Source organism: Nerophis ophidion, linkage group LG08, assembly GCF_033978795.1.
Source record: "Nerophis ophidion isolate RoL-2023_Sa linkage group LG08, RoL_Noph_v1.0, whole genome shotgun sequence".
In the NCBI taxonomy this organism is placed as follows: domain Eukaryota; kingdom Metazoa; phylum Chordata; class Actinopteri; order Syngnathiformes; family Syngnathidae; genus Nerophis; species Nerophis ophidion.
The window spans coordinates 33,487,649-33,514,087 of NC_084618.1; the positions used below are offsets into that span (position 1 = coordinate 33,487,649).

At 40.2% G+C, this 26,439-nt stretch overlaps 1 protein-coding gene across 3 annotated transcripts in view; it reads left to right on the top strand.

The window, feature by feature from the left end:
* gabbr1b (gamma-aminobutyric acid (GABA) B receptor, 1b) overlaps positions 1–26,439 on the top strand; it is a 665,116-nt gene that overhangs the window by 533,308 nt on the left and 105,369 nt on the right. For all 3 annotated transcript variants that reach the window (XM_061908314.1, XM_061908315.1, XM_061908316.1), the window contains 2 exons: positions 5,876–5,992; positions 17,214–17,321. In XM_061908314.1, coding sequence (XP_061764298.1) covers positions 5,876–5,992; positions 17,214–17,321 — 225 coding nt within the window. The remainder of the gene's footprint in view (positions 1–5,875; positions 5,993–17,213; positions 17,322–26,439) is intronic.

Here is a 26,439-nt window from a genome sequence, read left to right on the forward strand (position 1 = left end):
CTTTGCCAGGTCGAGAAGGCCTCGGGGGGCTCTGCCCATAGAAGTGCTCAAATGGGGAGAAACCAGTGCCGCAAAAAGCATGTGGCGAATGAGCTGATCCCAATTATTTCATTCTACGTCAATCTCATTTCTCAGCATCATTTTCAATGTCGCATTGAACCTTTCCACCAGACCGTCCGTCTGGGGATGGTACACTGAGGTCCGTAGCTGCTTCACTTTCAACCATGTACACAAGGCTTTACCGTCTTTAGACATGAAGCATGGGACCTGGTCCGTCAAAAGGCTGGATACACTGGCAGTTGCCCTCTACAATGGCACCGTCCCTGGCGCCGGGGCATCCTCTGGCTGACTCCTGCTACCCAGTACTTGTCAAATATGGTGCAATCGGTTCCAATTAGCAGTGGAACAAGGGGGTTCGGGATCACACCAACCTGGATTGTGTGGTCTCAACCCTCGCTGTCTGCAGCTGTAGGGACGTGGTGGGGTACTGCTGGACGTCACCGTGAACACAGGTCACTGGAACCGTCTCTCCCTCAGTGGTGGCCGCCAGATCCGCCCGCACCAGCGATATGGAGTTGCCGGAATCTAATAGGGGATGCGTATCTACCCCTCCCACTCTCACCTGTCAGGGTGGTTCATCTTGTTTATTCTTTGGCCCAGCAGGAGATGATGTACAGGCTCTGGCGAGGGGTTTCCGACACAGTCTCCTGACTGATCACGCTCTCTGTCTGGACAGTCCGAAGACAGGTGGTCCCCTTGGCCACACACATAACATCTTCGGCGGAGTGGGGTTCAGGTCTGTGGCACCTGTGCTTTTACATAAATTGGTGGCAGTCTCTGGGCTACTGGTGCAGCTCCTCTTCTCCTTTCTTTGCCATTACGCTCTTCCCCCACCGGGTGGCGAGCTGGTTCATACTTTGATGTGAAGAAGCTTCAACAGACCCACTTCAACATCTTCACACTTACTTGGTCATTTTCAAGCTGGACTACTAGAGGGCTACTATGTGCTTCCATCCTCTGGTCCTCGTCAGCATGCATGCATCTGAGTTTTGTAATAATTGTAGACGTATGATATAATTTTTGAGAAGGCCAGAGAGCAGGGCATTACAATAGTCTAAATGACAGGAAACAAAAGAATGCATTAGCACCTTCGTGTTGGCCTGTGAGAGAAACAGGCAGCTATGTTCTTAAGATGATAAAAAACTATTTTTGTAATATTTTCAATATGTGGGAAAAAAGTCAGATCTGAGTCAAAAATAATGCCCAGATTTTTTACAGACGGTGTTGGTTTAAAATTTTGTAATTTTGGTAGTTTCTCCCTCTCGTCTTCAGGACCTATAAATAAAACCTCTGTTTTGTCCTGGTTGAGCTGTAAGAAATTTACTGACATCCATGACTTGATGTCTAATGCAGTTTTATGGGCATTTTAGACACGGCAATGTACAACTGTATATCATCAGTGTAACTGTTGAAACCGATGCCGTGTCTCCTAATGACATCTCCAAGAGGCAGAATAGAAAACATAAAAAAAAAAATGGGACCTAAAACTGAGCCTTGAGGAACCCCACATCTTATCTTGTGGGTTCCGAGGAACATGTCTCCATGCTTACATAAAAAAATATGTATGTGAGATAGGAGCAGAACCAGTTAAAAAACAGTACAAGAGAGACCCACCAGGGGTCGAAGGCTCTTAATAAAATGTGATGGTCTACTTCTACTATGTCAAAAACAGCGCCTAGATCCAGCAGAACCAGTACTGTTAGTTTTTTATTATCTAAATTCTACCTGTCATTTAAAATCTTTAAAAGTACTCTCTCTGTACTGTGGTTCCTTCAGAAATCAGACTGATGTCTTTCTAAAATGTTATTAATATTTAAAAAGTCGTTGACTTGGTTAAAAAAAAAAAAATAATTTTACTTAAAAACTGTAAGTTGGCTGCAGGTCAGTATTTATTAAAAATATTTGGGTCCAAACTGCTCATCTTCAGAAAGGGAGCGGCGGGGAAGACACCTGTCTGGAGAGAGCATTCCATAATGGTTAAAAGCTGTTCCTCAAAGAATCCGTAAAATGATTTAAAAAGTGATGTAGGAATTGGATCTAAAAGGTAAGTTATTTGGTTTATTTGGAAGAAAACTCAACCAAGTGTCTATGCTTTAACCAGGATAAAACGATCCAGTGTTTCCTCAGGCAAGGACAACAGATCAGCTGTGTCAGCATATAAAACGTGTTGTGTTTGGAGACCAGAGCTGATGTCTTTGATCTTGGTTCTGCAGTGGTCCGCAAAATGTTTTAAAAAGCTTTATTAAAAAATGTGTACTTGTTCAAATAGAAAAAGTGGAGAAAAGGAACCATGGGTTGATTTTATGTTGTGTGATGAGTTGTGAATAATGTTGAATTCTGGCCCGTTTAACTGTGTTATTGTAGGTCTTGAGTTGTTGATATAAAATCTGATAATGTATTCTTATTTTGGATTTCCTCCATCTCCTCTCCGCACTCCTACAATTTGTTTTTAACTGATGTAATTGTTCATTGTTTCTCCATGGAGATGTAGGTTTTGTTTTGATTGTTTTTGTTAAAAGTGGAGCTACTGAGTCCAAAGTTGATTTCAGTTTACTGGTAAAACGATCAACGATGACGTCGCATGATGCAAGTAAAATTTCAGCAGGAGCGTTCTGTAAAATCTTAATATGATTTGCAGCCACTCCAGACGTTATGTAGCGTTTCCTCACTGTTCTCACCGGGGACTGGTGATATTAACGAGACACAATAGTGGTCAGACACAGCCAGGGCAACAACAACAAGACACGCAATGGACAGTCCATGGCTTATGACCTGGTCCAGTGTGTCCCCTGTTGTGAGTCGGCTGTGTGACAATGTGAATCCCGATCGGAGGCTTTCTCCGCCTGCGAACGACCACCTCAGTCCAGGGAGCCCTCTTGTTTGGAGTGGAACATGAAGGTCGCTGGCAGGAAGAGGACGGATCCCGGAGGACTGTGTCTCCATTAGCTGAGGCGGCCTCACCGGTCTTCGATGTTTCCAGTCAGCTGAGTGAGTCCTTCCTCTGCATCTCATCTGACATGCGTTTGGATGTCTTTCTGCAGGTCAGCGATCTTTTTCAGTAGTTGCTCTCTTGAGCTTGCATTTTCGTGCATGACTCGCATCTTTTTAACTAGCATTTTGTGAAAGATGGCATTGCTAACAGATTCACAAGTCCGAAAATTTGCATGATGGCGAAAAAGACACAAAAGACGCTGGTTTGCAGCACTTTTTTCCCCCTTCTTGAGGATTATGCTTAATTCTTCATAATTCTGCCCACTAAGAGAGGATTGTTTTATTATGTTCTAAGTATTTTTTTTTGTTGCTTGATTAGCGCTTCGCACTAATGCTCCATGGTGCTTAGGATTTCATTCAATCTGCATCTATTTAGCACACAGCTTCTAAAACTTGTAGATCATACCCCTTATATTCAGTCTTAAAAATATAATTTGTCCCAAAGTAATCGTTCGCTCTCATGAAGTCTGCATGGTGAAGATAGTGTTGAAGGGAAAAGCGAACGTTGTGATGCGCTCTGTGAAATTAATACGCCACAGTCTGCTCAAAATGACAAAAATACAGAAATATTACTTGGTATTATGAATATACCTGTTACTACATGAATTACCATGAATTGATTAACGTGGACCCCGACTTAAACAAGTTGAAAAACTTATTCGGGTGTTACCACTTAGTGGTCAATTGTACGGAATATGTACTGAACTGTGCAATCTACTAATAAAAGTATCAATCAATCAATCAATCAATCAATCAAAAACATTACATATATACTTACAGTGTGTATGTAAAACGTTAATGGAGATTTTTGGATGTTTTTAGAGCGATTTTTTGGCGGATAAGAGCAACTCCCAATGGCTCCACTGTTAGCTGACTTTTGCTTGCGATAATTTAAGACATAAAATGCTTTTTTTTTTTTTTTCAGAAAAAACAAGGTATTCTTGTCTTATATAAGGGTTGTAAATAGGCAGAATTCCCAAAAAAAGTGAAATTTTCCTTTAAATAATAAAAACTAAATTAGATTTGATCTGCCTGGCAGTTTTCAGATTTTTGTGTTATTTTTCTGTCTATAATGTTTTTTTCTGACTGGTGCTCTTAATTTTTAATACAAGTGAACAGTTAATTTAGGCCAATAAAGTTTTTTTAATAGTTTTTTTTAAAGTATTTTTTCAAAAATCTGCGATGCGGTGAAGCCGCTATGTAACGTGGGACCTTTTCAAAACAGGTTACCGGTTACAAAAGCTTGGCTGTTGACGATACACACAATGAATAAGCCTAATGGCCTAAAAATAATAATCGATTCAGAATCGTAATAAATAAGCAACGCCATTTCAGATTTTTTTCTGGCACCCCAACTAACAATATTGTAAAAGATGACGTCCAGAAAGCTGTGGGATCTATTATGATTGGTTAAATAGAGACACCTGGAAACATCCAGTGAGATGAGTATCAAAAGACTGTAATGTCACTTTGAATTAACCATTAAAAATGCGTATCATTTACCTGGCTTTGGCTCTGTGTGAAACTAACTATGCAAATCAAATCAAATCGATCAGGTGATCATTATTATTGAAAAAAACAGGTTTCAGTGTTCCACAACCACGTCACCAGGATCGGCAAAAACGTGGCAAGCAGAATCATAGGAAAGTGTAACCCATTTAACTGTCAAACTGTCGACTGCTGTCACTCTCTGCCTCGCGCACGTGCATCTAAACCCACACACAGACCCACAGCTGTCCAAGCCTCTCTTGACGCATTCACAACTTCACAAACACTTGTACTGTACAGAACTTTACATCACACATAACTTCAGGGTGGCCACACTATATCACGGCTTCCTCTACAGCAGGGGTGTCAAACTTTAGATCGGGGGCCACATGGCCACATCCACTCTCACGCCTGTGGGCCTTGACTTGGACACCACTGCTGTAGCAATCACTCGACTGGCAAACACAATAGTCCAGGATATCAGTCACCCACTACAGAAATATATAATCCCACTACCATCAGGTCGCAGGTACAGAACCCGCCTCCGGAAAAGCCCTATCCCTGCAGCTATAGCCGCCCTAAATAGCAGGCCCGGCCGACCCGTCTGAAAAAGCCTGTAAATGTGTCGGTCATGTATGATGTCTTTTTGTTATTTTAGTTTTGTGATGTGTAATGTCTATATGTTTAAATGTACGGCAGTGAAAATGAATTTCCCTAACGGGGACCAATAAACCTAAATCTAATCTGAATCTAATGTCGTGGGCAAAGTGACGATTTACCTAGGGGAACACATTCATGTCAGAGTTTAAAATTCATGCAAAAAAACTAAATTCGCAAACGTTTAGGTCCGTGTTTTAAAAAGTTTTGTGTAAGAGATTCGGTGGATTTTGACTTGCATCCGAACACTTTGAACTTGATTTGATCTTGCTGGAAACTAACCGTGCACATCTCCGGTGGACAGCGGATGAAATAAGTTTTTAGTTGGTGTCACGTTCTGCCCTTTGCAACTCAGGGTCGAACTAATGAACAAATTAAATAGCAAAAGCAACCGCAGATCGAAAAAGATAATTACCTTCTCATCTTAATTCCCTCCTTGTTTAAAGGCCTTCCCTTGTGTTGTCCACCGCAAGACAGCAAAAGCAGATTCACAATGTCAGTGCCGAATTGCTGCGCCTCCTGGTAGTTCAATTTCATTTCAAGGTCCTTTTAGAAAGTCTATTATAGTCAGACAAGGCTTAATGATTGCAAGTACCCTTGAAGCTGATTTGATTCATTTGTGTGATATATTAATCCGCCCTCACTGTGAGGTCTTTGATTTCTCTTTCCTCTCCACTAGTTCCGCTTGTGGCTGCTGGGTCTGGGTTTCAGCCTTGCGTACGGCAGCATGTTTACCAAGATCTGGTGGGTCCATACCCTCTTCACCAAGAAGGATGAGAAGAAGGATAAGAAAAAGGTAATTGCAAAAAGAGAAGCTGTGAGTGGGATTTTAGAGAGCCTAGTTAAATCTTGCCAAGCTGCCGAGTTCAGCATTCTTTAATCATCTCCTACAACGTGAGATGATGTATTATCCAATCAAGTGTTTTCTTTTTACTTTTTTACATTTACTCACCCTGCTTGGATAGTTGAACATCATGTGTCGTATTGTAGCTATAAGTCATGCCAGTCGACTCTTTCAATGTGGGCGGGGGTTGATTAGTATCCATTGCTATAGACCACCAGCAGTCAAACAGCTTCCGGAAAGAAGCTGTTCCTCAGTCTAGTGATCCTACTCTGGATGCTCTGCAGCCTCCGGCCTGAGGGCATGAGGTCAAAGAGATGCGTAGGGGACGTGGGATCCTTGGTCACCCTTGGTGATGCATCTTCTGCATCTCTTGATGATGACGTTTGTTGTTAACGTTAAAGTACCACTGATAGTCACACACACACACTAGGTGTGGTGAAATTACCCTCTGCATTTAAGCCATCCCCTTGTTCCACCCCCTGGGTGGTGAGGAGAGCAGTGAGCAGCAGCAGTGGCCGAGCTCGGGAATCATTTTTGTGATTTAACCCCCAATTCGAACCCTTGATGCTGAGTGCCAAGCAGGGAAGTATTGGGTCCCATTTTTATAGTCTTTGGTATGACTCGGCCGGGGTTTGAACTCACCACCTACCAATCTCAGGGCGGACACTCTAACCAGCGTTCAACATTCTATGCAGAGCCTTCCTTTCTTCGGCTGTTGTGCCACACCTGCTCTCCGCCACACATAGGTAGATGCTTCTAAGGATGGAGATCCCTTATCCAGAGACACTGGTTGAGCGGACAGGAAGTGTTGTGGCTCCAATTGAGGTCTCGAGATAAGAGCTGAACATTATATCCACATCTGCTGCAATGGAAGAGGGTGTCTGACCTTTTCGAAGTACACCACCATCTCCTTGGTCTTTTTTTTTATTGGTGCAAAGTGAAGTGAAGTGAATTATATTTATATAGCGCTTTTCTCAAGTGACTCAAAGCGCTTTACATAGTGACACCCAATATCTAAGTTACATTTAAACCAGTGTGGGCGGCATTGGGAGCAGGTGGGTAAAGTGTCTTGCCCAAGGACACAACGACAGTAACTAGGATGGCACAAGCGGGAATTGAACCTGCAACCCTCAAGTTGCTGGCACGGCCACTCTACCAACCAAGCTATACCGCCTCACTTTTGCACCAATCCACCAAAATGTTTAACTCCTCATCATGATACGTCCCACCACTGTTGTTTTGTCCGCAAACTTCACAATATGTGTTCCGTTTTCCAACAATGTATATGGCAATTACTCAGCTCACAATTGTCCAAGTTTTTCCCTTTTTATTTGACTCTTGGCATTAAGGAGTGATGTAGATGCAGAGGTGGGTAGTAATGCGCTACAATTACTCTGTTACATTTACTTGAGTAACTTTTGGGATAAATTGTACTTCTAAGAGTAGTTTTTATGCAACACACTTTTACTTTGACTTGAGTATATTTATAGAGAAGAAACGTTACTTTTACTCCGCTCCATTCATGTACATTCAGCTCGTTACTCTCTACTTTTTTTCATCGATCTATTAATGTTTGTTTTGGTTTTTCAAAGTGGGATCTACGCATGCCTGCGTTTCACCAATTACATGCAGTCACTGGTGACGTTGGACCAATCAAACAGAGCCAGGCGGTCACGTGACCGTCACACGTCCAATCCGACTTTAAAAAGTTGAAAAAGTTATTGGGGTGTTACCATTTAGTGGTTCAAATATGTACTGTACTGTGCAATCTACTAACAAAAGTTTCAATCAAAAGTGTAAAGGAAAAAAGACACTTTTTATTTCAACCGTACTTCCCGTCAAAAGCCTAAAGACTGATCGCACGGTTCCTGACTTCACAATAAAAGTGCCGCTCCATCGCGCCTGCGCTAACAAAATAAGAGTCTCCGAAAGCCAGCGCAAACAAGCTTGCAAGCTACGGGGTTTGCCGCCAATATATTTCTTGTAAAGTGTATAAAAACGAATATGGAAGCTGGACAAAAGGGATGCCAAAAACCAACGACTTTCATGTGGTACTAGACAGAAAGGAAGAACTTTTTTTCTCCTCCATTTGAAAACGTGGACATTTACAGCACTGCTGATTCCAATCAATGCAAGTCATCAGAATCAGGTAATACACCAACTTATATTCTTGTCTTCATGAAAGATAGGAATCTATGTGTTAAACATGCATATATATTCATTAAAACACCTTTAACATGTAAACAAAAACGGCAAAATAAATAAATATAAATTATATATATATACAGTATATATATATATACACATATATATATATATATATATATATATATATACATATATATATATATATATATATAAATATATATATATATATATATACATCCATCCATCCATATCCTACCACTTATTCCCTTTTGAGGTCGCGGGGGGCGCTGGCACCTATCTCAGCTACAATCGGGGGGAAAGCGTCGTACACCCTGGACATATTAATATATATGATACGTGTGTGTATGTACATGAGGTAGATCACCTCGACTTGGTCATTTATTAAATAATTGATTGACGTTGAAAAACTTATTGGGGTGTTACCATTTAGTGGTCAATTGTACAGAATATGTACTGTACTGTGAAATCTACTAATACAAGTTTCAGTCAATCAATTAATGAATGCCTACTAAGCCTATGGTGCTGTTAAGTTATTGTGGCTCAATTTGCCTTTTTTTTTTTCTTTTAATGTATTGTTATTTAATATATATTATTGTTTTAGTTGCTTAAGAGATATTCCTGGCTCTGAATTTGCTCATTGATATTTTTATGTTTTTGTGCATTATTTGTTGCCATAATCAGGTTACTCATCAGTTACTCAGTACTTGAGTAGTTTTTTCACAACATACTTTTTACTTTTACTCAAGTAAATATTTGGGTGACTACTCCTTACTTTTACTTGAGTAATAAATCTCTAAAGTAACAGTACTCTTACTTGAGTACAGTTTTTGGCTACTCTACCCACCTCTGTGTAGATGTAGGAGTGAAGTAGTGGATAAACAGTTGAAATAGCGGGTGGAATAAGCAGGTAATAACCTAAACAATGTCAAATGTACAGTTTTAGTAATCAAATAAACACTAGATGCATTTAAAGACAGTTATTTATTCTCCCACTCACCACAGTAATTAACACTGGCAGAATAAACGTCACATACAATAACACTTACCAAGCCCAGCACCATTATAAATAGCAAACTACACATAATAGCATCTGAGTATAAATTCATATACAGTCGTGGTCAAAAGTTTACATACACTTGTAAAGGACACAATGTCATGGCTGTCATGAGTTTCCAAAAACTTCTACAACTCTTATTTTGTTGTGATAAAGTGATTGGAGCACATACTTGTTTGTCACAAAAAAACATTCATAAAGTTTGGTTCTTTTATGAATTTACAAACCCCGTTTCCATATGAGTTGGGAAATTGTGTTAGATGTAAATATAAACAGCATACAATGATTTGCAGATCATTTTCAACCCATATTCAGTTGAATATGCTACAAAGACAACATATTTGATGTTCAAACTGATAAACATTTTTTTGGTGCAAATAATCATTAACTTTAGAATTTGATGCCAGCAACACGTGACAAAGAAGTTGGGAACGGTGGCAATAAATAATGATAAAGTTGAAGAATGCTCATCAAACACTTATATGGAACATCCCACAGGTGTGCAGGTTAATTGGGAACAGGTGGGTTCATGATTGGGTATAAAAGCAGCTTCCATGAAATGCTAAGTAATTCACAAACAAGGATGGGGTGAGGGTCACCACTTAGTAAGCAAATTGTCGAACAGTTTTAAAACAACATTTCTCAACGAGCTATTGCAAGGAATTTAGGGATTTTACCATCTAAGGTCTGTAAAATCATCAAAAAGTTCAGAGAATCTGGAGAAATCACTGCATGTAAGCCATGATATTACGGACTTTTGATCCCTCAGGCGGTACTGCATCAAAAACAGACAGTGTGTAAAGGATATCACCACATGGGCTCAGGAACACTTCATAAAACCACTGTCAGTAACTACAGTTGGTCCCTACATCTGTAAGCGCAAGTTAAAACTCTACTATGCAAAGCCAAACCCATTTATGAACAATATCCTGAAACGCCGCCGACCTGGCTGGGCCCGAGCTCACCTAAGATGGACTGATGCATAGTGAAAAGGTGTTCTGTGGTCTGACGAGTCCACATTTCAAAATATATTTGGAAACAGAAGACATGGTGTCCTCCAGAACAAAGAGGAAAATAACCATTCGGATTGTTTTAGGCGCATAGTTCAAAAGCCAGCATCTGTGATGGTATGGGGGTGTATTAGTGCCCAAGACATGGGTAACTTACACATCTGTGAAGGCACCATTAATGCTGAAAGGTCCATACAGGTTTTGGAGCAACTTATGTTGTCATCCAAGCAACGTTATTATGGACGCCCCTGCTTATTTCAGGAAGACAAGTGTTACAACAGTGTGGCCTCGCAAAAAAAGAGTGCGGGTACTTTCCTGCATCTCAGACTTGTCTCCCATCGAAAATGTGTGGCGCATTATGAAGCGTAAAATACGACAGTGGAGACCCCGGACTGTTGAACGACTGAAGCTCTACATAAAGCAAGAATGGGAAAGAATTCCACTTTCAAAGCTTCAACAATTAGTTTCCTCAGTTCCCAAACAATTATTGATTGTTGTTTAAAGATAAGGTGATGTAGCACAGTGGCGAACATGCCCTTTCCCAACTACTTTGGCACGTGTTGCAGCCATGAAATTCTAAGTTTATTATTTGCAAGAAAACAAAAAGTTTATGAGTTTGAACATCAAATATCTTGTCTTTGTAGTGCATTCAATTGAATATGGGTTGAAAAGGTTCTGCAAATCATTGTATTCCGTTTATATTTACATCGCACACAATTTCCCAACTCATATGGAAACAGGGTTTGTATTATGGCTCTACTGAAAATGTGACCAAATTGGCTGGGTCAAAAGTATACATACAGCAATGTTAACATTTGGTTTCATGTCCCTTGGCAAGTTTCACTGCAATAAGGTGCTTTTGGTAGACATCCACAAGCTTTGGCAAGCTTTTTGGTTGAATTTTTGACCACTCCTCTTGACAAAATTAGTGCAGTTCAGCTAAATGTGTTGGTTTTCTGACATGGACTTGTTTCTTCTGTATTGCCCACATGTTTTGAATGGGGTTTAAGTCAGGACTTTGAGAAGGCAATTTTAAAACCTTAATTCTAGCCTGATTTAGCCATTCCTTTACCCATTTTGACGTGTGATTGGGCTCATTGTCCTGTTGGAACACACAACTGCGCCCAAGACCCAACCTCCGGTTGTCCTAAAGAATTTGGGGGTAATCCTCCTTTTTCATTGTCCCATTTACTGTCTGTAAAGCACCAGTTCCATTGGCAGCAAAACAGGCCCAGAGCCTAATACTACCACCACCATGCATGGGGTTCCTGGGATTAAAGGCCCCACCTTTTCTCCTCCAAGCAGATTGCTGGGTATTGTGACCAAACCGCTCAATTTTTGTTACATCTGACCACACAATTTTCTTCTAGAAGGCCTTATCTTTGTTCATGTGATCAGCAGCAAACATTAGACGAGCCTTAAGGTGTCGCTTATGGAGCTTCTGTACCCTTGCATGGTACCCTCTCAGTCCATGGCGATGCAAAACACGCTTGACTGTAGACACTGACACCTGTGTTCCAGCATCTTCCAATTCATTGCAGACCTGCTTTTTGGTGGTTCTCGGTTGACTCTTGATCATCCTGACCAATCATCTCTCAGCAGCAGGTGTTAGCTTGCATTTTCTTCCTGATTGTGGCAGTGACAAAACTGTACCATGCACTTTATACTTAAAAATAATTGTCTACACAGTTGCTCTTGTTCAAGTCAATGATTCGTTTTTTCAGATTTGTGCTGAGTTCCTTGGACTTTCCCATTGTCGCGTTTGTAACCAAGTCTAATGAGCCCTATTTAAATAGGGTCAAAGAAGTCAACAGGTGTCATCAATCATAATCACTCACATGCCATGAGGCTAATTTGATTTGATTGTAACATTTGTACATCACCAAAAGTGATACTTTTGACCCAGCAGATTTGGTCACATTTTCAGTAGACCCATAATAAATTCATAAACGAACCAAACTTCATGAATGTTTTTGTGACAAACAAGTGTGTGCTCCAATCACTCTTATCACAAAAAATAAGAATTGTAGAAATTATTGGAAAGTCAAGACAGCCATGAATGACATTATGTCCTTCACAAGTGTATGTAAACTTTGGACCGTGACTGTAAGTATGCTTTGAGTAGACCATAAATTACACACAATATAGATACCACCATTAATACACACCACCGACATTAATGTACCAATATCAATAGATAAAGACTAATAATGTACAATCTGCACTCATGAGTCTTATGTTTAGGTTTCAGTTGTACAAATGTATTCACATATCTCATACAAACATTCGCCTACTATTCTATCAATTAACCAGACCATTGACACGTTTGTACAAAAACTATGCAGTTTGCCATAATTCAACTGCATTTCCCATAATGCTCGCAGTATCAGGAAGTCACTCGCCAGCTGCTTATAATCCACTCTTAAACAACATACACAAACAAATGTAACGTTCAAAGCACACGGTACACCCGCAAACCAACTAACACAATAGCAAAGTAGCATAGCCTTAATCTGCACATTATTTAGGCACTTTTGTAACAGTGCAAACAATCGCTAAGACGTTTAGGACAGCAGTTTAGAACCGCAAGCAAGATAGTGTTTACCAGTAAACTTCAGACGCAAAAAGGTAATGCGCTGCTGAGCTCTTTTTACAGGTCATATTGTCAGGTATTTGCACCCCCAGGAACTTGGTGCTGCTTACCATCTCCACCGCTGTGCCGTTGATGAAGAGTGGAGCATGATGGCTGGACTGGGGCTTCCTGAAGTCGACGATGATCTCCTTGGTCTTGTGGACGTTCCGGACCAGGTTGTTGGTTCTGCACCAGTCAACCAGATGTTTCACCTCCTCCCTGTGGTCTATACCGTTGTTGTCACGGATGAGGCCCACTACTGTCATGTCTTCTGCATACATAACAATGTGGTTAGTAGTGGACCTGGCGCAGCAGTCATGGGTCATCAACGTGAACAGCAGCGTACTCAGGACGCAGCCCTGGGGGGAGCTGGTGCTCAGGGAGATGGCACAGGAGGGGTCTAACTGTGAGGAAGTCAAGCAGCCAGTTGCGAAGGGGGGTACTGAATCCAAGGTGGGCCAGTTTGCCCACCAAGTGCTGTGGGATGATGGTGTTGAACTCCGAGCTGAAGTCCAGAAACAACAGCCGTACATTTGTGTCCTTTCCTTCCTGATGTTCTAAACTCAGGAGTACAGAGGAGATGGCGCCCTGCGTGGAGCGGTTGGGGCGATAAGAAAACTGGTATGGGTGGAATGTGTGGGGAAGTCTGGAGACAATGTATTCCTTTACCAGCCTCTCGAAGCGGCCTTAGTATGCTGCCTTAGGTGATAGACCTTATGTAGACCTTGTAAATGCCAGATTAATTTTATTTTAAACAATCTTCTCATAATAAGATTATTATCTTCGACCCAACTCTCTCCTTTGAGGCACACATTAAAAGCGTTACTAAAACGGCCTTCTTTCATCTCCGTAATATCGCTAAAATTCGCTCCATTCTGTCCACTAAAGACGCTGAGATCATTATCCATGCGTTTGTTACGTCTCGCCTCAACTACTGTAACGTATTATTTTCGGGTCCCCCCATGTCTAGCATTAAAAGATTACAGTTGGTACAAAATGCGGCTGCTAGACTTTTGACAAGAACAAGAAAGTTTGATCACATTACGCCTGTACTGGCTCACCTGCACTGGCTTCCTGTGCACTTAAGATGTGACTTTAAGGTTTTACTACTTACTTATAAAATACTACACGGTCTAGCTCCATCCTATCTTGCCGATTGTATTTGTACCATATGTCCCGGCAAGAAATCTGCGTTCAAAGGACTCCGGCTTATTAGTGATTCCCAAAGCCCAAAAAAAGTCTGCGGGCTATAGAGCTTTTTCATTTCGGGCTCTAGTACTCTGGAATGCCCTCCCGGTAACAGTTCGAGATGCCACCTCAGTAGAAGCATTTAAGTCTCACCTTAAAACTCATTTGTATACTCTAGCCTTTATATAGACTCCCTTTTTAGACCAGTTGATCTGCCGTTTCTTTTCTTTTTCTTCTATGTCCCACTCTCCCTTGTGGAGGGGGTCCGGTCCGATCCGGTGGCCATGTACTGCTTGCCTGTGTATCGGCTGATCCGCCTCCGCTTGGGATGGTTTCCTGCTGGCTCCGCTGTGAACGGGACTCTCGCTGCTGTGTTGGATCCGCTTTGGACTGGACTCTCGCGACTGTGTTGGATCCATTATGGATTGAACTTTCACAGTATCATGTTAGACCCGCTCGACATCCATTGCTTTCCTCCTCTCCAAGGTTCTCATAGTCATCATTGTCACCGACGTCCCACTGGGTCATTATTGTCACCGATGTCCCACTGGGTGTGAGTTTTCCTTGCCCTTATGTGGGCCTACCGAGGATGTCGTAGTGGTTTGTGCAGCCCTTTGAGACACTAGTGATTTAGGGCTATATAAGTAAACATTGACTGATTGAATCTTTCAATCATTTTCTCAATGAAAGTTTCTCTGTGGTGATGCTCTGTATATTACACTACGGTTCCCTAATCTTTTTTCCACCAGGAACCTGTTCAATGGATGCATTATTTTCATGGAACGGCTTTCTACGTGTGGCAGATAAACACGGCAAGAAAATGAGCACGAAATAATAGCCTTTGGCACATTAACATTTTATATGTCCATTAATGTGCATTGTCCCATGCACTAGAACAAAGGAGTTGTAATATACATCTATTAACAAGATTATTGGTGTGTTTAGTGGGACGGGCGAAAGTGAAGTCGGAGAAGATGCGGTAGTATATACATTTTTTTTTTTTTTTCTGTGCGGGCCAGTAGCAATTGTGTCATGGACCGCTGGGTGGGGACCACTAAATTACACGCTAAATCATCATTTAAATAAGGCGGTCTGCACATGTCAATAATGAATAAAGCAAAACATGTTCTAAATCAAAAATCACTTCATATTCGCTACTGCTCACTAGTGTTACCATATCTGAGTAATTGTGTATAAATATGGGGAAATAACTAAAAAAGTACATTTCATTCATTAACACTGTTACAAAAAAGATCAGTGAGAATAATACATAATGTTGGATATAGAGAACATACTAACCCTTTATTTGTTGAATCAAAGATACTGAAATTCCATGACCTAGTGAATTTGCAAACAGCTAAAAGGATACACAAAGCAAACAATAACCTGCTACCCAAGAATATCCAACAATTCTTAACAAAAGAGGAGAAATTTAATCTTAAAGAAAAATGTAATTTAAAACATTTGTATCCACGTACAACACTTAAAACCTTCAGTACATCTGTATTGGAATTAAATTAGATTAGATTAGATAGTACTTTATTCATTCCTTCAGGAGAGTAACTTCTGGAAAATTAAAATTTTCAGCACAATCCCATTCAAGATCAGACAAACATTGTAGGGGGATGGAACAGGATCGCTGACGGAATTATGGAATGGATTAAGCAAAGCATCAAACAATGTACTAATATGATTCACTTTAAGAAACTATTCAAACTTAAAGTGTTTACAAAGTACAAAAAAGAAGAACCATGATGAACATTCTGAATTTATTTATCCATTCATTCTGTCAATCTCAAGTAATCTTACTTATCTCATTGTATGGAATATAACTTACTTCACCATTATTTATTTATTTATTTTTATTGTGATTACCTAGGGAGTATATTGTGAAATCATTGAGAATAGAAAGTGAACAAAAGTTTTCGCAACTGTTATGTAAAAGAAAAGGGGTAAGATTAAATAAGCTCTGCTTCTTCCTACTCCTTTTCGAACATGTTGAAAAGAGAAACTGGAAATTGTGATGTGTCATTTTGTATGCTTGCATGTTCGAAATAAACTCAAACTTTACAATTGCACACGCGGTGTTAGTAAATCGCACGCAACACGGCCGTATTTTTCGGAGTATAAGTCGCTCCGGAGTATAAGTCGCACCTGCCGAAAATGCATAATAAAGAAGAAAAAAAACACAAGTTGCACTGGAGTATAAGTCACATTGTTGGGGGAAATTTATTTGATAAAACCCAACACCAATAATAGACATTTGAAAGGCAATTTGAAAAAAATAAAGAATAGTGAAAAACAGGCTGAATAAGTGTACGTTATATGACGCATAAATAACCAACTGAAAACGTGCCTGCTATGTTAACATATTATGGTAAGAGTCATTCAAATAACTATAACATATAGAACATGCTATACGTTTACTAAACAATCTGTCACTCCTAATTGCTAAATCCCATGAAATCTTATACGTCTAGTCTCTTACGTGAATGAGCTAAATAATATTATTTGATATTTTACGGTAATGTGTTAATAATTTCACACATAAGTCGGCCAAACTATGTAAAAAACTGCGACTTATAGTCCGAAAATAGGGTACATTCATGGTATTTTGTAGATTGCACACACATTTTATTTGGATTTTAGTATGGTAAACCAGGCCCTTAGTTCCCAGCGAACACTTCGGTGAACTCAAAGAAGAAAATAAAGCTCCAGGCACGTGTAGGCGGTAATGTCGACCTTTTTAGTCATTCTAATCACAGATGGGAAGCAGGTGAGGCAATTTGTTGTCCCACCCCAAGACCGGAAAACGGGGAAACTAAAGATGAAATACGACAGAGCGTCAAACTAAATCTAATAGTAAACACATTTCTTTTCACTGATGCAGTTGGGATGATGGGTATTCCCTTTTTTCGTGTGTTTTTTTTGTCTTGCTGCTGTCACGGCCCAGTGCTTTGAGGGCAGACTGTATTGGCCTCCGTTAGTGATGGATCATTGTTTCTGCCGCAGCTCAGGCTAGTCTATTTGTGGCTTCATAAATCCCCCCTTCAAACAAAATGACATAGAAAGGATTTTTGTATTTTCCTTGTGTGACCCTCATCTTGTGTGCCCCTGCAGCACCTGGCGCCCTGGAAGCTCTGTGCGACTGTTGGCGTCCTGCTTGGCATCGATTTCTTGTCTCTCATCATCTGGCAGATTGTGGATCCTTTGCATATCACTGTGGAGGTACACTCACTTTGCCATATATTCTATTTTGGGGAGGAGGAAGACATCATTGCAAACATAAGTGCTGTTTTGGGGGTAATAGTGGTTCTTAAACGTTTTTCACCAAGTTCCATCTCAGAAAAAACTTGGCTCTCCAAGCGTCACCATAATGACCAACATCAAAATAAAGTAGCGTAGTAGACCCAAGTTCTCATAAAAAGAAGGCAGAGGTTTTATTTAACAACTATATTTAATATTGTTGGCCACTGTAACATTACACACTGTTTAAACAGTAACACTGTTTGAATATAGGAAAATAAAACACTACTTTAATCAAGTGATTCTTTGGCGCACCACAGTTTGACAATCACTGTTTTAAACATCCATCCATATTCTACCGCTTGTCCCTTTAGTGGTCGCGGGGGGTGCTGGAGCCTATCTCAGCTTTTAATCTCAAATGTATGTCAATAAAAAAAAAAATTTATATTATTTTTCTTATCGTTAGTTTTTCATAACTGTACCACTATTTACTTCTCAGTGATTTGACAAATCAAAGCATATAAAATTCAATCCTAACTTTATACTTACCTTTTTATAAACTTCTATTTGATCTGGATGGAATGACATTTTAGATCCACTGAAAATTATTCTGTTATATTTACAAATACTGTTTGGTTAAAGTTGTAATTTGTAGTAATTGGAATTATGATTCAAGACATAAAATATAACTTATTCCTCAACCATATACATCTTAAATGAGTTTATTTTTGTAAAATCTACAAACTATTTCTTGTAATCTAATCTTGATAATTATATTTTAGCTTTACCTCAAGATACAAGTCTAATTGGTTCTGTGACCCAGGGGGGTCCGCAAATCTGCGGTCCCCTCCAAGGTTTCTCAATGTTATTCAATTGGGTTGAGTTTTTTCTTGCCCTGGTGTGGGATCTGGCTTGTGCAGCCCTTTGAGACATTTGTGATTAAGGGTTACATAAGTAAACTTTGATTGGCTGATTAAATGGGTGTATTGTTGAATTGCCTATGGTGCTATTTGACATTTGTTATATTGTCAACATAATTCAGTGGGAAAATTGTGTGTTTTTGTACTACATATTGTTTGATTCTGTTTTTTGTTTTTTTTAATGATGGGACCAACAATTGGGAAGGTTGTCTGAAGAAGTACCTATACAGAGGGGCAAACAAGTATTTAGTCAGCCACCAATTGTGCAAGTTCTCCCACTTAAAAAGATGAGGCCTGTAATTCCCATCATAGGTGCTCTTCAACAATAAGAGACAGAATGAGGAAAATAATCCAGGAAATCACATTGTTGGATTTTTATTAATTAATTGAAAAATTCCTCTTCAAAGTAACTATTTGGTCACATACAAAAAAAGCAAGATTTCCATCTTTCACAGACCTGTAACTTCTTTAAAGGGGAACATTATCACAATTCCTGAAGGGTTAAAACAAATAAAAATCAGTTCCCAGTGGCTTATTTCATTTTTCGAAGTTTTTCTCAAAATTTTACTCATCACGCAATATCCCGAAAAACGGCTTCAAAGTGCCTGATTTACACAATCGCTATATCCACCATTCTTTTGTCCTGTGACGTCACTGCGTGAAACCACCAGAAACAAATATGGCGGATAGCACAGAAAGGTAGCTCGGATTCAGACCCAGATTTCAGCGCCGTAAGCGATTCAACAAATTAAGCATGTATTGAAACGGATGGTTGGAGTGTGGAAGCAGGTACCGAAAATTAAATTAAAGAAGAAACAGAAGCTTTTGAGCCATATCACGACAGACAGCGGCACGGGAGAAAGCGCGGACGAATTTGGCGATCACCTTCTAACCAACGATTGGTATGTGTTTGTTTGGCATCAAATGTGGGTAGAGGGAAAGGCTGGATGCAAATATAGCTACAAATGAGGCATAACGATGCAATATGTACATACAGCTGGCCTAAATAGCATGTTAGCATCGATTAGCTTGCAGTCATGCCGTGACCAAATATGTATGATTAGCACACTCTGAATAAGTCAATAACATCAACAAAACTCACCTTTGTGATTTCATTGACTTTATCGTTATAAATGCTTTGAGTGTCGCAGGAATCCACACATTCTTGCCATCTCTGTCGTGGCATAGCTGTCATCGGTAAAGTGTGCAGAACAAACGAGGGACGTTCGCATCTTTTGACCACTGTTGCAACTTGAATCCGTCTCTGTTTGCGTTGTTAAACCCTCCAACAACACACCAACAAGGCATGATGTCTCCAAGGTACCGGAAAACAGTCGAAAAAACGGAAAATAACAGAGCTGATTTGACTTGGTGTGTGTAATGTCTTTGAGAAAATGGCGAGTCGCTTCACGATGTGACGTCACGGGTGAAAGGTCATTGCTCCGATAGGCGAACAATTGAAAGGCGTTTAAATCGCTAAATTCACCCTTTTAGAGTTCGGAAATCGGTTAAAAAAAACATATGGTCTTTTTTCTGCAACATCACGGTATATTTTGACGCTTACATAGGTCTGGTGATAATGTTCCCCTTTAATAGGCTCCTCTGTCCTCCACCCGTTACCTGTATTAATTGCACCTTTTTGGCCTCGTTATCATTATAAAAGATACCTGACACAACTTCAAACAGTCACACTCCAAACTCCACGAGGGCCAAGACATAGTGTCAAAGGACACTAGAAACACAATTGTAGACCTGCACCAGGCTGGGAAGACTGAATCTGCAATAGGTAAGCAGCTTGGTGTCAATAAATCAACTGTGGGATCAAGTATTAGAAAATGGAAGACATACAAGACCACTGATAATCTCCTTCCGTCTGGGGCTCCGCGCAAGATCTCACCCCGTGGGGGGAAAATGACCACAAGAACGGTGAGAAAAAATCCCAGAATCAGACAGAGGACCTTGTGAATGACCTGCAGAGAGAGCTGGGACCAAAGTAACAAAGGCTACCATCAGTAACACATTACAGCGCCAGAGACTCAAATCCTGCAGTGCCAGACATGTCCCCTTGGTTAAGCCAGTACATGACCAAGGCCAGTCTGTAGTTTTAGTAGAGACCATTTGGATGATCCAGAAGAGTATTGGGAGAATGTCATATGGTCAGATGAAACCAAAATAGAACTTGTTGGTTTAAACTCAACTTGTCGTGTTTGGAGGAGAAGGATTGCATAGTTGCATCCAAAGAACACCATATCTACTGTGACGCATGGGGGTGGATACATCATGTCTTGGGGCTGTTTTTCTGAAAAGAGACCACCAGGAGGACTGATCCGTGTAAGGCGGGGGTCAACAACCCACGGCTCTAGAGCCACATGCGGCTCTTTAGCGGCGCCCTGGTGGCTCTATGAAGCTTTTTCAAAAATGTATGGAAATGGAAAAAAAAATTGGTGAAAAATATGTTTTTTGTTGTAATATGGTTTCCGTAGGAGGACAAATACGACACAAACATTCCTAATTGTTAGAAAGCCCACTGTTTAATATGTTTGTGTACATGCTTCACTGAGGAGAGTATTTGGCGAGTGCCGTTGTGTCCTACTAATTTCAGTGGGCCATGAACTCACCATTGTGTGGACTGTGACTAGATCGTTTGTTCAGATGTACACATTTCTCCGATCCTGCCACAGAAAGACATGTTTTATGCCATGCTTTTGTCTCATTTTGTCCACCAAACATTTTATACCGTGTGAATGCAAAACAGTGAGCTTTGTTGTTGTAATTGGTTTGTGTTGAGTACTAATCAGGCATATTTAGTCGGTGCATGACTGCAAGCTAATCGATGCTAACATGCTATTTAGGCTAGCTGTATGTACATATTGCATCGTTATAACTTATTTCTAGCTATATTTGAACTCATTTAATTTCCTTTACTCATGTGTATTTTGTTTATTTTTCCATCTTTCATGACACATTATCTGTATGTAATATTGGCTGCATTTCTGATAGTTGTTTGTGCGCCATGTTGTTCCAGACCACAGCAAACGTTACCCAGCTTGCATAGATTTTGATAAATCCATTAGAAGAAGAGAGCCTCACGTTTCCTTTAACTTGGACACACACATCTATATATTTGGCCATTTTAAAACTGTCATTTCCAGGAGTTATCTCACGCTCTAAGAAGTTTTACTAATGTTTTCCAAGTTGTAAAAATGCGTAGAATAAATATTAAATTTCAACATTTCTGTCAATGAAGATTTGTGCCAGCCTGCGTCACATAGTCATTTTGATAGTAAGCCAATGCAGCTAATTAGCTACTTACATCATGTGTTGCCATCATTATAACATTTAAATAAGACTTTTATTTTTTTCGCGGCTCCAGACAGATAACTTTTTTGTATTTGTGGTCCAATATGACTCTTTCAAAATTTTGGGTTGCCAATCCAATCTAATCCACTTTATTTATATAGCACATTTAAACAACAATAATGTTTCCAAAGTGCTGCACAGCCATGTTAAAAACAATATTAAAAACAATGTTATACTCCACCAATGACTGAATAAAAAAATAAAAATAAATACATATAAAATAATATTAAAACAATATACAAATAAATAAGATTAAAAACAATTTTAAAGGGTAAAAGCGATTAAAACAGTAAAATAGAAATCAAAATGTATAAAAAAAAACACAGAGGACAACAGAGGACAGAGGACCACACAACTCATGTAGTGTTAAAAGCCAAAGAATAAAAGTGGGTCTTAAGACGAGACTTAAAACATTCCACTGTGGAAGCAGTTTGAACATAGAGGGGCAGAGTGTTCCAGAGCTTAGGGCCGACCACAGAGAAGGCCCTGTCTCCCCTGGTCTTAAGTCTGCTCTTGGGCACCACGAGCTGGAACTGGCTCTTGAACCTCAGAGCGCGAGCAGGAGTGTAAATTTGGATGATGTCCGAGATATACTGAGGTGCGGTGCCAGTCAATGTAAAGATTCAAAAACAAACAGCAATGTTTTAAAATCAATTCTAAAATGAACATGGCAGCCAGTGCAAACTCTGAAGAATTGGGGTTATATGCTGGCGTCTCCTGGCCCCTGTTAAAAGTCGTGCTGCCGCGTTCTGGACTAACTGCAACCGGGAGAGAGCTTTTTGGCTAATCCCAGCATAAAGTGCATTGCAGTAGTCCAGGCGACTTGAAATAAAAGCATGCAGGACTTGTTCAAAAAGGTTAAATGATAAAAACGGTTTTACCTTTACTAAAAGACGAAGATGATAAAAACACGATTTTAAAACGGCATTGACTTGTTTGTCAAGTTTAAAATCGCTGTCTATAGTGACGCCAAGGCTGGTGACTTTGGGACGCACATCATTTTGCAATGGTCCTAAGTCAGTGAGGGCCGGACCAAAAACTAAAATTTCCGTTTTTCCCTCATTCATTATTAAAAAATTCTGGGCTAACCAAGCCTTGACGTCGCATAGACAGTTGAGAAGGGGTGTCAGGGGGGCGTGGCCTTTTGAAATCGGCATATAAATTTGACAGTCATCTGCATAAAAGTGATAGAACACGCCATGTTTCCTAAAAATATCTCCAAGAGGGAGAATATATAAGGAAAAGAGAATGGGGACTAAAATAGATCCCTGGGGGACACCACAGTAAAGCGGGGCAGAAGAAGAGGTGGTGTCCCCCAGCCTGACAGAGAAGGACCTCTCTGATAGGTAGGATCTGAACCACTCTAACGCAGTCCCCCTGACACCCACACAGTCTCTCAGGCGGTCTAAAAGAATTGTGTGGTCGACTGTGTCAAAGGCAGCTGTAAGATCTAAAAGCACTAAAATGGCAGAGCTGCCAGAATCCGACATTAAAAGCAAGTCATTAAAAACCTTCAAAAGTGCAGATTCAGTACTGTGCAAAGCTTTGTATCCAGATTGAAATGGATCTAAAGTGCTATTTTCATTTAAAAAAGGCAGCAGTTGTGCCAGAACACATTTCTCCAAAATTTTTGACACAAAAGGTAATTTGGAAATGGGCCGATAATTTGACAAACTTGTCGGATCAAGACCTGTTTTTTTAAACAAAGGCTCAATTACAGCTCTTTTACAAAAGGAGGGGACACAGCCAGAAATCAAGCTGCTGTTGATGATATCCCTATCAGACAAGTCAATAGTGTCCCAGATTTGTTTAAAAAAGGGAGGGGGGACTGCGTCTGTGGGACAGGACGAGGGTTGCCGACCACTGGTGTAAGGGAAAGAATGATTGGGGTCATGTATCGTGAGGTTTTCATTGAAAACCTCCTTCCATCAGCAAGGGCATTGAAGATGAAACATGGCTGGGGCTATCAGCAACAATGATCCCGAACATACCGCCCGGGCAAGGTCCTGGAGTGGCCCTAGCCAGTCTCCAGATCTCAACCTTGAATTGATTAACGTGGGCCCCTACTTAAACAAGTTGAAAAACTTATTCGGGTGTTACCATTTAGTGGTCAATTGTACGGAATATGTACTGAACTGTGCAATCTACTAATAAAAGTATTGATTGATTGATTGATACTTTTATTAGTAGGTTGCACGGTTTAGCTCGGTTGGTAGAGTGGCCGTGCCAGCAACTTGAGGGTTGCAGGTTCGATTCCCGCTTCTGCCATCCTAGTCACTGCCGTTGTGTCCTTGGGCAAGACACTTTACCCACCTGCTCCCAGTGCCACCCACACTGGTTTGAATGTAAATTAGGTATTGGGTTTCACTATGTAAAGCGCTTTGAGTCAGTAGAGAAAAAGCGCTATATAAATATAATTCACAATTCACTTCACACAGTTCAGTACATATTCCGTACAATTGACCACTAAATGGTAACACCCGAATAAGTTTTTCAACTTGTTTAAGTCAGGGTCCACGTTAATCAAGTCATGGTTAATTCATGGTCAATCAATCAATCAAAAACCCCATAGAAAATATTTGGAGGGAGTTGAATGTCCGTGTTGCCCATCAACAGCCCCACCACAACTGCTCTAGAGGTGATCTGCATGGAGGAATGGTCCAAAATACCAACAGTGTGTAAAAACCTTGTAAAGACTTACAGAAAACGTTTGACCACTGTCATTGCCAACATCGGGTATATGACAAAGTATTGATATTACCTTTTATTGACCAAACACTTATTTTTCACCTTAATTTGCAAATAAATTATTTAAAAATCAACGTGATTTTCTGTATTTTTTTTCTCATGTTGTCTGTAATAGTTGATGTATACCTGTGATAAAAATTACAGGTCTCTCTCTTCTTGCACAATTGGTTACTGACTAAATATTTTTTTGCCCCACTGTCCATGGAGTCTGTGCACACCACACTTATGTGTAATGCACATGATCAAAAATAATCACTATTGACTTTATCCATCAGGCGGTAACACTATTGCAATGTATCAAGTTTCATGTTTAAAAAAACTTTGGACAGTCTGCGGGCTATAGTTTAGGGAACCCTAAATTAAGCAATTATTTGGCGTATCACTGCAAACCCCAGTGCCAGAGCCATGTATAGAGAGAGTATGGCCGACTTGGTTTTAAAGTTGGCATCAAAATGTGAGTGGCTTTTGATCAATCAGAATGGCCTGAGGATCTCCTAAATGATTGATCAAAAGCCCCTCACGTGACTACAGAGCACCATTTTGCTGCCAACTTTAAAACCGATTTGGTCGTACTCTTTCTTGACACGGCTCTGACCAGTGGTACACGTACGACAGATCGAAAAACACTAATGTACAGCATTTACCTTCGAGAGCGGAATTCCAAGGCAGAAGTGCCCAAACTACGACCATGTCCGGCCCGTCGGGCTGTTCAATGTGGTCTGTTATTGTTTGATAATATTATTTTAATAACATCAGAGTTAATACACCGCACATTATCTCCCTTAGATTACAAATCCAAGAGCATTGTAATTATTTATATGTAACAACCCAAAAATTGGACCCACCTATGGTGCAAATAATGAAAAAGGCACACATCAAAGTAACATGCATGTGCCACGAAATGTCACCAGGCCACTGAACTATGTGGACATTGCACAAAATGTCTAATCACCATACCTAATTCACCCATCTAATTCCACTACGAAGCATGATGCATAGTATGCAAAACTCTCTCCACACTTCCCAATTTTTGCCGAATGTTATCGTTGTTTGATGTTTTTGATTGATTACAAAACTTTAGGGAGGCAGTCAGATAAATAAACTGAAGTAGGAGTTGGACTTTCACATACCGTATTTTTCAGACTATTAGGTGCACTTAAAATCTTTATTTTATCAAAAAAGTCGACAGTGTGCCTTATAACCTGGTGGGCCTAATGCGAGGAATACGTTCGGTTGAGCAATTTTATTAGGTACATGGTATAATAATTGTGACCAGTAGATGGCAGTCAAACATAAGAGATACGTGTACACTGCTCTATGATGGCAGCCTCCCACACAAAAGATACATGTAGACTGCAATATGACTCAAGTAAACAACACCAACATTTGATATGTTCCATTGAAAATATGGAACATTACACACGGCACTCAAGAACGTATCAAAATGTTTTGGTACGAATTTGATAAGCTGTGAAGCCGCACCGCTTGATGGCTTGTCAGCACATTAAACATATGAAGTAATATTATGGTCTGTGTATAAGGTAAGACATATTATCTAGCGTTTTGTTTAGCAATATTTTGCAAAAGCAACTTTTCTTACCTTCTGATACCTGCTAATCTGTTTTTGGGATCTACATAAATCCTGAAAAATTGCACATGTCAGCCTTTGTAGACCGTGAAGACTCTGTAATCGATAAGCTTCTTCTTTTTCTCTATCCTCTTATGTGACATTCATCCTCCCCTGTTGCCATTTCTAATATAAAGTATTGTAAAATTCTTACTTATATCTTTCAGTAAACTTGTCAGGAAAGCGCTAAAACATACCGATGTAGTGAGCTTACATTATTCACCCAGGGAACTTTAATTATTAGAGTGTTCCGGTCGGACGGTTTTTTCACAGGACACATTTCCGGTGCTGTTGTTTCGGAATGAGGAGATGCTGCTCCGTTATTGATTTAAGTAAAGTCTGAATGTCATGTTAGCTCCATCTTTTGACACTTCCTCCACTCCCATCCTTGCATGTTACACCGCTACAACAAAGATGACGGAGAGAAGATGCTGCCTACGGTGAG